This window comes from Macaca nemestrina, chromosome 2, assembly GCF_043159975.1.
Source record: "Macaca nemestrina isolate mMacNem1 chromosome 2, mMacNem.hap1, whole genome shotgun sequence".
NCBI lineage: Eukaryota > Metazoa > Chordata > Mammalia > Primates > Cercopithecidae > Macaca > Macaca nemestrina.
In genome coordinates, this window is record NC_092126.1 from 41,187,540 (window position 1) to 41,201,828 (window position 14,289).

General features: G+C 40.5%; 1 protein-coding gene across 9 annotated transcripts in view; it reads left to right on the forward strand.

The window, feature by feature from the left end:
- The window catches only part of LOC105469946 (Fas apoptotic inhibitory molecule), a 29,810-nt gene extending 15,830 nt beyond the window's left edge, over positions 1-13,980 (forward strand). For 4 of the 9 annotated variants that reach the window (XM_011721589.3, XM_011721592.3, XM_071091004.1 and 1 more), the window contains 2 exons: positions 4,849-4,898; positions 8,697-13,979. In XM_011721589.3, coding sequence (XP_011719891.1) covers positions 4,849-4,898; positions 8,697-8,846 — 200 coding nt within the window. In that variant the 3' untranslated portion in view covers positions 8,847-13,979. Of the gene's footprint in view, positions 1-3,722; positions 3,857-4,848; positions 4,899-7,549; positions 7,716-8,696 lie in introns of those variants that run through there. The other 5 variants (XM_071091005.1, XM_071091001.1, XM_071091002.1 and 2 more) reach the window with 4 other exon arrangements.
- The last annotated feature ends 309 nt before the right edge of the window (positions 13,981-14,289 follow it).

The following is a 14,289-nucleotide window of genomic DNA, read 5'->3' on the forward strand; positions in this document are numbered from 1 at the left end:
GGTCGTTTACTGAGGTAAAGGCAAAATCCCCTATGTTATTGATATTGCTTGCACCTCTACTTCCAAGATCCATCAAACTGTGGACTATGCTGACTACAGCCTACATTTTACAGATTAGTTATGAAGAATGCAGGCTCCCGGATCAGACCTGTGCGATGGACAAATTACTTAACCTCTGAGCCTTGGTTTCCTCATCTGTAAAATGGGGATAATACGGCGGCTCATGCCTGTAATCCCAGCACTTTGGGAGGCCGAGGCGGGCGGATCACAAGGTCAGGAGATCGAGACCATCCTGGCTAACATGGTGAAACCCCGTCTCTACTAAAAATACAAAAAAATTAGCCGGGCGCAGTGGTGGGCACCTATAGTCCCAGTTACTCGGGAGGCTGAGACAGGAGAATGGCGTGAGCCCAGGAGGCAGAGCTTGCAGTGAGCAGAGATCACACCACTGCACTCCAGCCTGGGCGACAGAGCGAGACTCCGTCTCAAAAAAAAAACAAAAAAACAAAAAAAAATGGGGATAATAATGGTAACTCCTTCACAGAGTTGTGGTATGAGCGAAGCTTAATTGATTTAGTACATGTAAAGTACTTAGCAGTGGTTCTCACATTGTGAATTCTTTAAAAATATTATTTGTCAGCCAGGTACAGTGGCTCACACCTGTAATCCCAGCACTTTAGGAGGCTGAAGTGGGAGGATCACTTGAGCCCAGGAGTTCGAGACCAGCCTGGGCAACATAGGGAGACCTCATCTCTTCAAAATATTTACATATTTGCTGAGTCACGTAGCACATGCCTGTAGTCCCAGGTACTTGGGAGGCGGAGGTGAGAGGATCACTTGAGCCCAGGGATTCAAGGTTGCAGTGAGCTAAATTGCACCACTGCATTCCAGCTTGGATGACAGAGTGAAACTCTGCCTCAAAATTAATAATGATTTGGCTGGACATGGTAGCTCACACCTGTAATCCCAGCACTTTGGGAGGCCAAGGCAGGTGGATCACTTGAGGTCAGGAGTTTGAGACCAGCCTGACCAACATGGTGAAACCCCGTCTCTACTAAAAATACAAAAATTAGCTGGGCATGGTGGTGGACACCTGTAACCCCAGCTAGTTGGGAGGCTGAGGCAGGAGTATTGCTTGAGCCTGGGAGGCGGAAGTTGCAGTGAGCCGAGATCGTGCCACTGCACGCCAGCCTAGGTGATCAAGCAAGACTCTGTCTCAAAAATAATAATAATAATTAATTTAAAATATTATTTGTGGTTATTACTACTCATGGGCAAAGAATGGGCTTATCTAGGGTCTCCTGGTAAAAGTCACTTATATATATTATGTGGCAAGTTTCAAATGATAGTATTATATGACTTTCTAAATTTTATATTGAGAAATTAGAGCAAGGCCACGAAAAAGCTTTGAATAACAAAATATTATGATTTACTGAGGTCATATTATGTGCCGGATACTATACTAGGCACTTTATATAAATTATTCCTAACCCTTATAACAACCTGTGGGAAAAGTGGTATCTTCATTTGCCCCTGAGGAAATGGAAGCTCAGAGTAGTGGTGACTTGCCAAAGGGTACTGCTAGTAAAAAGTGATGCTGAGACCTGACCTCAAAGATCATGTGCATTCTTTTTCACCACCCCAAAAATGTGAGGCATATAAGGGCAATGAAAACAGAGTTGGTTAGCATTCTTAGCTCTGGTAGTCTCCACACCACTGAATATCATGGGAGGAAAATAAAACTGGCAGGAGGAAAGTACGTATGAAACTTCATGTTGAAAGGAAATTCTCTTTCTGTTCTGAAAAGTTTCACTTCTCTGGTAGCATTTACAGAACATAACCTGCTCAGGACTCACCTGGGAAGTCCCTAGCTATTGTTCTTGTGGCTGAGGGAATCTGCAGGCAGGTAAAGAGGAGATGCTTCAAGACGAACATGCAGCAGCACCTCCCATGAGTCACTGAATCCACCTCTGAGTCATGATAGATTTGACATTTTATCAGCCAGATATATCCTTTTATTAACATATCGTTTTGAATAGGTTACATACTCAAGATTCAGAAATCAAAATGCTCTTAAAAGACACAGTGAAAAGTCTTGCTTCCATCCCTGTTCCCATCTGCCATTTTCCCCCAAGATAACCATTTTTAGTGTCACTCTAGTGTTTCTTTATTCAGATTCAAGCAAATACACATATTATCTCTTATCACACATAAAAGCATCTTGCTTTATTCACTTAGTACATTCTGAAGATCCTTTTATATCAGAACCTAAAGAACTTTTTCATGCTTTTTTGTAGCTACAGAGTAAATTTCAATAGTAAATATTTAGCTCATTCCCAACTGATGAACGCTTGAGCTGTTTCTAATCTTTTGCTGTTAAAAGCAATGCTGCATGAATAGCTTTGTTTGCATGCCTCTTGGAATACAGGACACATAGTATATTAGTACACATTTCTGGAAGTAGGAAAGTAGAACTTCTTCTGGGTCAAAGAATAATTGTATTTGTCATTTTAATCGATTTCTGCCCATTTGCCTTCTATAGTACTTTTACCATTTTGTACCCCCATTAGCTATTTTCCCCCAGGTTCTCCAGCAGAACATGTTGCCAAACTTTTGGATTTTTTGGCATTCTGCTAGGAGAAGAAATGGTATTTCAGGGTTGTTTTTATTTGTCTTTTTCAAAAGTGAGGTTGAGCATCTTAGGTTTAAGTTTCTTTTGTGTTTCCTTTCTCATGATGCCTGTTCATGCCCTTTGCCCTATTTTCTTTTGGTTGTTGGTCTTTTTCTCCTTCATTTCTCACAGTCTTCACATTAGTAAGTTTAGTCCTTTGTTCGTGCCATGAGTTTGAAATATTTTTCCAAGTTTGTCATTTATTGCATAACTTGGCTAATGTGTGTGCATTTTTCTTCAGTTGTGCTGTGGCTTTTTTACTTTTTTTTTTTTTTTTTTTTTTTTGAGACAGGGTCTCACTCTGTTGCCTAGTCTGGTCTGGAGTGCAGTGGTGCAATGTTGGCTCACTGCAACCTCCACCTCCCGGGTTCAAGCAATTCTCCTGCCTCAGCCTCCCGAGTAGCTAGGATTACAGGCGCCCACCACTATGCCCAGCTAATTGTTTGTATTTTTAGTAGAGACAGGGTTTCACCATGTTGGCCAGACTGGTCTCGAACTCCTGACCTCGTGATTTGCCCGCCTCGCCCTCCCAGAGTGCTGGGATTACAGGCATGAGCCACTGCGCCCGGCCTTTTCTTTACTTTTATGTAGTCAAATTTAATACATTTACTTTCAGGGCTTCTGGATTAGTAGTGTTCTTCAGAGGCATGCTAATATGCTAGTGTAGAAACTCTGAGTACCTGCACATGTTCAGTAAGTATAGCAAGTAAAATACGAGTTTCCACCACCATCGTGGTTTATCATAGCACTGTGCACACTGATCATGTCTTGGGACAAGTTGAGTTTACCTGCAGCTGTGACTGTAGTGACTTTCTACTAAGGCTGCCACTGAGGTGACCCCTGCCCATATCTCCTGGACCCCTCTGGCTCTCTCTTTTTCCATCTAGCGCACCTCACAGGCTTTTCTCCCATCTCTAAGTGAGGCTCCCATCTCAAGGTGTGGGGAGGGAAAGAACCCCCTTTAGACTGTGCTCCTGGAGCAGATGGCCAGGTAGTCAGACCCTGGACTGGTGCCTCAAACCTGACCCCCGGACTCCTTGTGCACATACAGGCCACACTTCCTTCTCTTCTTCGCTATAATACCCAAAGCTCATCTTCCGGCTTCTTGACTAGTGCAGTCTTCTCTCCTGATACTCCCAGGACACTAACGTTCACAAGGGGCTCTGGGGACTCCCCCACCCTAAGGTGAGCTATGGCAAGTTAACTGATGCGTTTAAGTGTGTCGGGGCAGCATTTTGTTCCATATTGTTCCTTAGTGTGCAGTCCACCAGCTATACCTATTTTTTACTTGTAATCCAGTAATTTTTCTCTAAAGTGAAACCACTCTGAAAAGAAATAGACATTATTGTACTACCTAGTAAGAAGCTGGACTAGATTTCTAAAGTGGACGTGCTGTCTATCCTGTATAAACCCCGTGGCAGCTGCTTTCAGTGGTCCCTCTGTGCCATTATCCAGTTGGGTGAGTGTGGGAGGCAGGGGAGTCATCTGGTCAGTACTGAAGGACATTTTGTGTGGAAAGGTCCCTGCTCACATTCATCTGTATGCATCCTTCTTTTTTGTTTGTTTGTTTGAGACCGAGTCTTGCTCTGTCACCCAGGCTGGAGTGCAGTGGTGTGATCTTGGCTCACTGCAAGCTCTGTCTCCCAGGTTCGCGCCATTCTCCTGCCTCTCAGCCTCCCAAGTAGCTGGGACTACAGGCGCCCGCCACCATGCCCGGCTAATTTTTTGTATTTTTAGTAGAGACAAGGTTTCACCATGTTAGCCAGGATGGTCTTGATCTCCTGACCTCGTGATCTGCCCACCTCAGCCTCCCAAAGTGCTGGGATTACAGGCGTGAGCCACCACACCCGGCCTGTATGCATCCTCCTTTAAAGATGGTCCTTTTGGATTTATTTTGTTTCATAAGGCTTCATCAATTTGTATTAGGACCATAACTTTCTCTTAAAAGATTGTTTTGTTTCATTATAGTTTTATGAACAAAGAACAAACACAGCTTCTTCAAATTTTAGGAGAGTCTCCAAGCCATGAAAGCCATGAAAAAGTATTGGGTTTTGGAATATTAATGGAGTTTTAGAGATCTGGTATATCAATCCTTTCCTAAAGTAATAAATAGGAAAAGTTAGCTTTATCTTTAATTCACAGAATTATAACTTAAAGTTTTTATGCTACTTTTACAGAAAAAGACACTATGGACGTATGGTGCAATGGTAAAAAACTGGAGACAGCAGTAAGTTGACTATTTGATGACTCTAAGTGCCGTGTATCTAAGTTACCATTGAATTGTTGCTGCATTTCCTAATTATAGAGATTTTATAATGAACCAAGGCTCTGTTGGTAAAAAGAAAAAAGGGATTAAGTACTCCTGACTCCAGATTCTGAAAACCTTTGCCAGACAGTGCCTGGTGCCATGAGTTTGGAAACAACTTATGTTCTTAGCTGACACCAACTTCGTACTCTCCCTTTCCTGTCCTGGACCAGGCTCTAGCATAGCAAGTAAAATACCAGTAAAATACCTAGCAAGTAAAATACCTAAAAAGAGCCCCTAGTTAAAATTATATCCCCAAAGGTTGGTGTCCTCTTGTGTTTATCCATTTGAAGTGGTGCGTTACGTATCACTGCTTCTCAAACTTGCATGCATAGAAATTTCCTGGGATCTCGTTAAAATGCTAATTCTAACATTTCCCTGGGTGCTGCTAGTGCTGCTGGTCCACAGAACACACTTTAGGAATGCTTTATACCATACACTCAAGCAGAGCGTTCTTTTCTGAAAGCGAGATTTTTGTAAAATGACTGATACGGTATCAGATGACGCGAAGGTAGACGAACAGGAAAGGGCACTCTCACAAAGCCCAGAGGACGAGTGGAATTTTAGACCAGCAGTGCCGATGCAGGGAGAAAGAGGCTACCCCAGTCACTGTGGCCAGGCACACTGAAATCCCCATCTAGACTCCAGTGTGTTTGGCTTTTGCTATCAGGTGCTTGGATTACTGTGGCTGTGGATGGGATGAATGTAGGAGTGAATTTCAAGGAGGAATGAAACAGTAGTAGTGCGCACAGGGGAGAGAGTGGGAAACAAAGTGTGGGACTAGGAGCTGAAATCCCTGGGTGGTAAGCCCCATGTCTTATGGGATCTGCGGGCCAAGCAGGGAGTGCTGTCGCTGCGACCCACCTTCATGCTGGCTCCAGATGTGAACATCAGGGCTAGAGATAATGGGAAGCTGTCTTCTCTGGTCACATTTTGCATGTTGTAGTTGCTTTTATCTCATTTGTATAGTATAGGTATAAGACAGTGAGAAAAGGTGCTGTTGGTAGTTGGAGGAAAGGAGGTCTGGGATTAATTTATTCATAAGACCACCTAGAACCTACTTGGTCTGATAGCTGTTTCTGAGGAGGTGACAAAGCCAGAGATCAAAAATTACAAAGATGAAGCCGCACGTGGTGGCACAGGTCTGTAGTGGCCTCCTACTTGGGAGGCTGAAGTGAGAGGAACCCCTGAGTCTAGGAGTTTTAGGCCAGCCTGAGCAACGTAGTGAGACCCCATCTCTAAAATAGTTAATCAATAAATTGAAATTTAAAAGTCACAAAGATGAATGCTTTTCTGTTTCTGAGTCCTGAAGAATTTAATTTGGGCTCACTCAAAATTGAGTGCTTGAGCTGCTCTCTGGGCTAAATCTGCTCATAGAGACTTCTTTTATGCAGAGAGGCTTGGAGAGTGCTTCAGTATTTTATGGCCCCCTTTGGAAAAACTCCAGTTACCACTAACATAGATCAGATACCTACTCTGTGCCCAATGCCATACCTGGTGGTTCTTCCTGTTCTTTTTTTCCTAGCCTGGAATTCTCTAGATAGAGAATCAGCACTTTTGAATCTCATTTCCTCTCACACTCGAGAAATTCTCCAGTGCACATGTAAAGAGAACGCTGTTTTATGGTATTAAGAGTGTGGTTGTACTGGTCGAGGTGACTCATGCATGTAATCCCAGCACTTTGGGAGGCCGAGGCGGGCAGATTGCTTGAACCTAGGAGTTTGAGACTAGTCTGGGTGACATGGCGAAACCCCTCTCTACTAAAAATACAAAAATTAGTAGAGCATGGTGGCGCATGCCTGTAGTCCCAGCTACTCAGGAGGCTGAGGTGGAAGAATTACCTGATTCCAGGGAGGTTGGGGCTGCAGTGAGCCAAGGTTGCACCACAGCACTCCAGCCTCGGTAACAGAATGCGAGACCCTGTCTCAAAAAAAAAAAAAAAAAAAAAAATGCAATTGTAACTTTGGGAGGCCGAGATGGGAGGATCACTTGAGGCCAGGAGCTCATGACCACCCTGGGCAGCATGACAAGACTGTATCTCTACACAAAACTTTTTTTTTAAAGTTAGCTGTGTATGTTGGTGTGTGCCTGGTCCCTGCTGCTCAGGAGGCTGAGGCAGGAGGATTGCTGGAGCCCAGGAGTTCAAGGCTGCAATGAACTACAATTGTACCCCTATACTCCAGCCTGGGTGGCAAGAGCAAGACCCTGTCACACACACACACAAAGAATGTTGTTGTGGTTGTAAAAAGGTGAAAATAATATTCATCCACATATCTTTGTTTTGTAGTAATTAACAGGAAACCACATGTGTTTGGAAAATAGCTCTTTATAACACAGTTGCTTTCTCATTGTAACTACAACCTAGTTTGCAGGGCAGTTTGGGCAGCTCCATATCTGGGCAGCCTTCCCCAGTACTGTATGTACACACAACAAACTCATCCTGTTGCCTGTGAGTTACAGCTGATTTTCTCCTTTTTATCTCAAAGCATTGTGCCAAAATTATATATTTGTCCAATTGCCAAGAAGCTGGTTATATAGATTATATTACCTAACCCTTGCCCTTTCCTCTGAAGTCTTTTTTTCAAGGCTCAATATTAAAAATGGGGACAGGAACACACTGCACCCAAGGACGTGCTTGTGGTATTCAGCACACCTCCCATAAGGAGCCACTGGCCACATCCTTCCCAGAGCTGGGAAAAGGCTTCTCTCCCTGAGGCGTCCTGTGCCTTCTTCGGCTTGGTATTGTTAACTGGGGGGCCTTGTTCTGTCTACTTTGGCTGCCAGGAAGCTCATAGCCAGGGTTGAAATCTGATTTTCTGTTTCTTTGCTTTCTAGCATAAATCATTTCTTATCCTCTAAGCCTATTCTTCCTTCCTTCCTTCTCTGTGCTAATCTTTTTACTCTAGATCACTGCTACCCAATCAAAGTACCATATGAGGCACAGATATGACCTTCATGTGTAATTTTAACTTACCTAGTATCCACATTTGAAAACATTTTAGATGAAGTTAATTTTAATATTATATTTAATTTAAATCAATATATCAAAAATATTATTTAACATGTAATCAGTATGAAAAGTTATTTTATATATTTTTTGTTTCATACTAGGTGTTTCAAATCTAGTGTCTATTTTATATTTAAACAGCATATCTATTTTCAGACTAGTCAATTTCAAGTGCCCAATAGCCACATGTGGCCAGTGGCTACTGTATTGAACAGAACAGGTATAGATTTAGTGGTGTTTGGTTTTGTTGTCTGTATATTTTATTGTAAGCCACCTTATACCCAGAGGAATCAGATTTTCAGAGTGGCTAAGAACACTATCCCTGGCTGGATGCCGTGGCTCACACCTGTAATCCCAGCACTTTGGGAGGCTGAGGCAGGTAGATCACTTGAGGCATTTATAAATAACTAATAAATGTCATGTTTATCATTTTTATTTTTGAAAACATATGTTATAGACACATAGCCATGAGGTTTATATTCCTCCCCCAAGAATTTAAGATTCTTAAGGATTGTAGGGGTTATAAAAAGGAAACTTTCAATTCATGACAGAAATGTAAAAGCATCTAAGTACAAGCTTTAGACTTTGTTTTTCAAAGCTTATTGTTTAATACATTATTTTATTGTACTACTAGTACTTTTAGATGGTATTAATGCTCTAGACAAAGAGAAATGTTTGTGCACCACTAATTCCTTCTTCTTTTGTTGATCCAGGGTGAGTTTGTAGATGATGGGACTGAAACTCACTTCAGTCTCGGGAACCACGACTGTTACATAAAGGCTGTCAGTAGTGGGAAGCGGAAAGAAGGGATTATTCATACTCTCATTGTGGATAATAGAGAAATCCCAGAGATTGCAAGTTAATGAATCTTAATCTTAAGAAGTAAAGATCAGGACTTTTTAATTACTGTGGTAATTAAATTGTTCAGTATGTACTTATCAGTACATTTAGTCTGCAATGTTTTTATTTTTTAAAAAGTTACATGAAACTGTAACATTCCAAGGGTCAGGAAAAAAACCAATTATGTATAGTCATAAAAATTACAATGTATGATGCAAATAATGTAAAATGTTTTAAAGACAAATGGAAAATAAGATATGGACCAAAGTCACTAATGTTTTACAACAGTAACCTTTACTATAATAAATACTGTAAACAAAAGCTGCTTGATTTGTGTTTCTATGTATGGGTAAGTCTTTACGTGTTTTTAACCTGTGCAGATAGGTTGTCTCTCTAGTTTACAGCAGTTGGTACATAATGATACAATTAGTTTAACTGAAGAAAATGAGAAACGTTTTTTATTTGGAAACATTAAGGAAACTTCAGATAGTGAGTGTCACAAGAATTTAATTTAAAATGTAGGTTTCTGAAAATGTGGTTATTTTGTTTAATTAACATGGTGAAGACATAAACCAAAAGGAAAAGAAGCAAACTCCTTTACACCAGATTGTATCAGGTGCTACCTCAGGCGGTAATTAAAAAGTGAGAGTTGTGTGTCTGTACCTAGGTGTAGCCCCAGTGTTAGTGCTTCTGTGGCTGAATCGGCCTGTGCAGGCATACTCAGTACAAAGACCAGCCAAGTCAGTACATTAAGTGCCTGAGGGTTGTCATTTCAATACTCGGAAAGTCTTTCAAGGCAGGATACAGTTTAATAGTAGACCATATTGGGGCATTTCACATCTGTTATCACTGCTGATCTTCTGTGTGAGGGGGGCATTCTCCATTTTTTGACTTGCTCCGTCCAATTTGGTTGCCATTAGTCACATGGCTATTTAAGTTAATTAAAATGAAGTACAATCAAAAATTCAGTTTCTCAGTCATGCTAGCTTCACTTCAACTGCTCAACAGTCACATGTAGCTAGTGGCTGTCATACCAGACGGTGTAGAGAACATGTCCGTCACCACACCAAGTTCTGTTGGACAGCACTGGTCTAGATAGACTGTCTCAGGTTGAGTGAGTTGCTCAGTAGTGTCGTAGGATTTTAAATCCAGGTTTTTCTGATACTAAGACTTATGCCCTTTAGTACTGTCTCCCTGCCATTAACATCTTTCCAAGAGACTTTGGGCAGAACAGAGGCAGAACCAGGTTCTAACAGCAGGAAAGAGAAATTGGGCAGGAGAGAGTGAGGGAAGAAGGTTTGGAGAGGCCAGGACCCGGCAGGCCACATGCAGGGTGGCAAGGTGGGTGTGTGGAAAAGCCTTGGCTCCTTCTTCTAACACCTTTTATTTTGAAGTCTTTACCACTGGCAGCTCAGCGTACTACCTTTACAAAAACGTTTACAAGGCTGGGCTGGTGATTCATGCCTCTCATCCCAGCACTTTGGAAGGCTGAGACAGTAGAATTGCTTGAGCCCAAGAGTTCAAGACTAGCCTGAGCAACATAGTGAGACTCTGTCTCTACAAAACAAAACAAAAATTTAAGTTTTTAAAAGATTTTTACCAAAAAACCTCTCTGCTCTTCCCATTCCACCCCCTAGTTTTGCTTCAATGCCATTGGAAGACCAGGAAACAATCTTAAGAGGGACTCTGAGGCTTGTTAAACTCACATTTGGGTTTACTTTCATTTATTTTGGAGTTGTGGTTTATTTTCATTTTTCTTGAGTAAAAGTCTTCTTTTAATGGCCATATTTTATCTGCTAGAAAAATATTTTGTGCCATGTCCAAAAGCAAAGCAATTATTTTTAGGCGTTGGGCTTTGAGCTGTAGTTATTAGAGCTCAAAATCTGTGATTTGCAGTGGTTGTCATGTACTTAAGCAAACACTTGGGAGTGCAGTTTGATTCTGTCTTTATGGAGACCAACCTCCAGGAATATAGTCTTGCCTTTGACATGGTAAATCTACGTTTGTTTTGTTTTGTTAATTCAAAGCAGCACAATAATGTGGAAAAAGTATAGCCTAGATCTGAAGTTTGGCACAGCAAGTTAAGTTCTTGAGCCTCAGTTTCCTCACCTTAAAACTTGAGGCTATTACTTGTCTTAGTTATTTAATTAGATATTTCAGATGTACAAAAAATAGAAAATATGACACAGCTGTATTAAACTAGGTGTACTGATTACCCAGTTTAATAACTAAAGCATTACCAATGCAACTGAACACCCATATACCCTCCCTGTTCTCCTTCCCCTCCCTTGTGCAACTAATAACTATTGTGTATTTGATGTTTATCATCCCCATGCAAGTTTATATTATTTTACTTTTGATATATATTTTTGATATGTATCAAAAAAGTACAGTATTATTTTAAAATGTGAATGTTATCACTTTCTGTGTATCCTTCCTACATCATGGTTTTCCCCCACTCAACAATGTTTTTTGATCTAGGTTGGTATGTGTATCTCCAGTTCCTTTACCTCTTGCATTCAACCATACAAATTTAGCTGCACATACCCCTAGTTTTCAGGTGATCATCAATACATCAGCGGCTCTAATGAACATCTTTGTGTATGCCCCTTGAGTTTAGGTTCAAGAGTTTCCCTTGGGCCTTGGTACTTTAAGTGTGGCCCTAGACCAACAGCAATGATACCACCTGGGAGCTTGTTAGAAATTAAGAATCGCAGGTTCTTCCGCAGGCCTACTGAAGGAGAATCTGTGTTTTAACAAGACCCCCCCTGGTGATTTGTACATGAAAGATTTAGATTTAGAAGCACTGTTACAGGTCTATTGAGGAGCAGAACTGCTAAGTCAAAGGGTAGGTGCATCTTCAATACTATTAGATATTTGCCAGACCGCCCTCCAGGGCAGTTGTGCTGTTGAATACTTTGGCCAGCAGTAGAGTTTTCTTTTCCTAATATTTTCACCCCACTTGATACACGGTCAGGCTTTTAAAGTTTTGCCAATTTGAGGGTTTAAACAATATTGCATTTTAATTTTATTTTTTCTCATTTTGTTTTCTCATTTTATTTTTTGAGTATCTTATATGTTTATTGTCGATTCAGGTTTCCTTTTCTGAGAATTGTCTTTTTATTTCTTTTGCTTATTTTTCTGTTGAGTTGTTTGACAATTTCTAATAGATTTGTAGTAGTTCTACATATATCACAGAACTGACCGTTTGTTGCCTTTCCCTTACAGCAATATGAAATGTGCAATATATCAAGTCTCCCAGGCATCCCTTCAATTTAACACACAGTACCTACTTCCTCTAGTGAGTTCTGAGGGTAGGGACCACATACCACTGTCTCCCCCAGGACCTGGCATACCCCTCACAGATGGTAGGCAGTGAGATTCATATTACTGCAGCTCAAAGGAGAGGGCTGGGCTGGAGATGTACATGTGGACATCATGAGCACATGCAGGAGATTTAAAGCTATGGGAATGGGTAAGTTCAACTAGACAGCTTGTAAAGAAACTAGAAACGGAACCTAAAATTAAACCCCAAACAGCTACAACATTTCTGACTGGCTAAGGCCAATAAAAGCCTTAATTAAGTCAGGAAATTTTGAAGCTGTAAAACAAAAGACAAACATATTTGACAATCTAGCAAGTTTGTATGGCAAAATATACCATTTAAAAAGCCAATATACAAACAATAGATTTGGGGAAAATATTTGCAATGTAGATGAAAAGAGTCAACATACATATAAAGGGCTCTTTTTTTAAATTTATTTTTTATTATACTTTAAGTTCTAGGGTACATGTGCACCAAGTGCAGGTTTGTTACATATGTATACTTGTGCCATGTTGGTGTGCTGCACCCATTAACTTGTCATTTACATTAGGTATATCTCCTAATGCTATCCCTGCTCCCTCCCTCCATCCCATGACAGGCCCTGGTGTGTGATGTTCCCCTTCCTGTGTCCAAATGTTCTCATTGTTCAATTCCCACCTATGAGTGAGAACATGCGGTATTTGGTTTTCTGTTCTTGCGATAGTTTGCTGAGAATGATGGTTTCCAGCTGCATCCATGTCCCTACAAAGGACATGAACTCATCCTTTTTTATGGTTGCATAGTATTCCATTTGCCATTCTAACTGGTGTGCGATGGTATCTCATTGTGGTTTTGATTTGCATTTCTCTGATGGCCAATGATGATGAGCATTTTTTCATGTGTCTGTTGGCTGCATAAATGTCTTCTTTTAAAAAGTGTCTGTTCATATATATATAGAGAGAGTCTTAGAAGTCCACACAATGCGCACTTTATAGGGGAGTTAGTGACTGGAAGGTGGCATGAAAGGAACTTCTGAGATTGGAAATTTTCTATTTTTGATCTGGGTGCTGGTCACAAAGACAATTCACTTTGTGAAAAATAAGCTATATTCCTATATGATTTTTATGGTATGTTCTAAAAGAATGTTAAACTTCAATAAAGATTTTAAAATGTACTTACAATAAAGTTTTTAAAAATATGCCCCGCATATCTTCTTCCCTTGGGAATCTATTCCATGAGAAGAAAGGCATTAGTGTTAGTATATAAGGATATATACAAGGACGTTTATTGCAGCATTGTTCATAGTGGGGGATAAAAGAAACTGGAAATTGTAAATGCCCATCTACAGATAAATGATTGAATAAATGATTATATATCACGAGTTACAACTCAGCCATTCAGAAGAATGAATTGGAGAGGTTTCCATGACGTATTTTTTAGTCAAGAAAAGGTAAGCTGAAGAGTGGGTATAATGTAGTTCAATTTTATAAAACAATGGCAGAGCATCCTATCTAATGTATGTATGTGTGTCTTTACAGGTTTTTTTTCTGTATGTGATTATACAAGCATGGAGAGAAACAGAGGTCGCAAACAATTATAATGACATGAGTCGCCTGGTAGGAATGGGCGTGGGATTGATTGAGAGAGGTGGGGAGTAACCAAAATTAAAAAAAAAAAAAAAGGTTTCACTTAAAAAATAAGCAGTTATGATCACATTTATACATTTACACAAAATTGTTTATAAGAAGCAAACAAAGAAAAAATTAAAATTGGATAAAGGAGAGAGTTAGTGAAACATTGAACCCAGGAGGCGGAGGTTGCGATGAGCCAAGATCACGCCATTGCACTCCAGCCTGGGCAACAAGAGCGAAACTCCATCTCAAAAAAAAAAAAAAAAAAGTCAAAATATAAAAAGTGTTGAAGGTATCATAAAGCTAAAAATAAAGCTAAATAGACAATCTAAGCCAAGACGTAGCAGAAGATGGAAAACCAGAGAGATGAGCCAAGCATTTGGAACCACTTAACCCTGAAAATGTTTGTTTATTCCAGAACAGGAGGTCAAGAGTCTAACCCTCTAAGCAGTACTTATAACAGCCTGAAGGAATGAGGAGACAAAAATTAGGGTAAGGGAATGCCAAGGTTGGGATACTCCAGCAAAACTT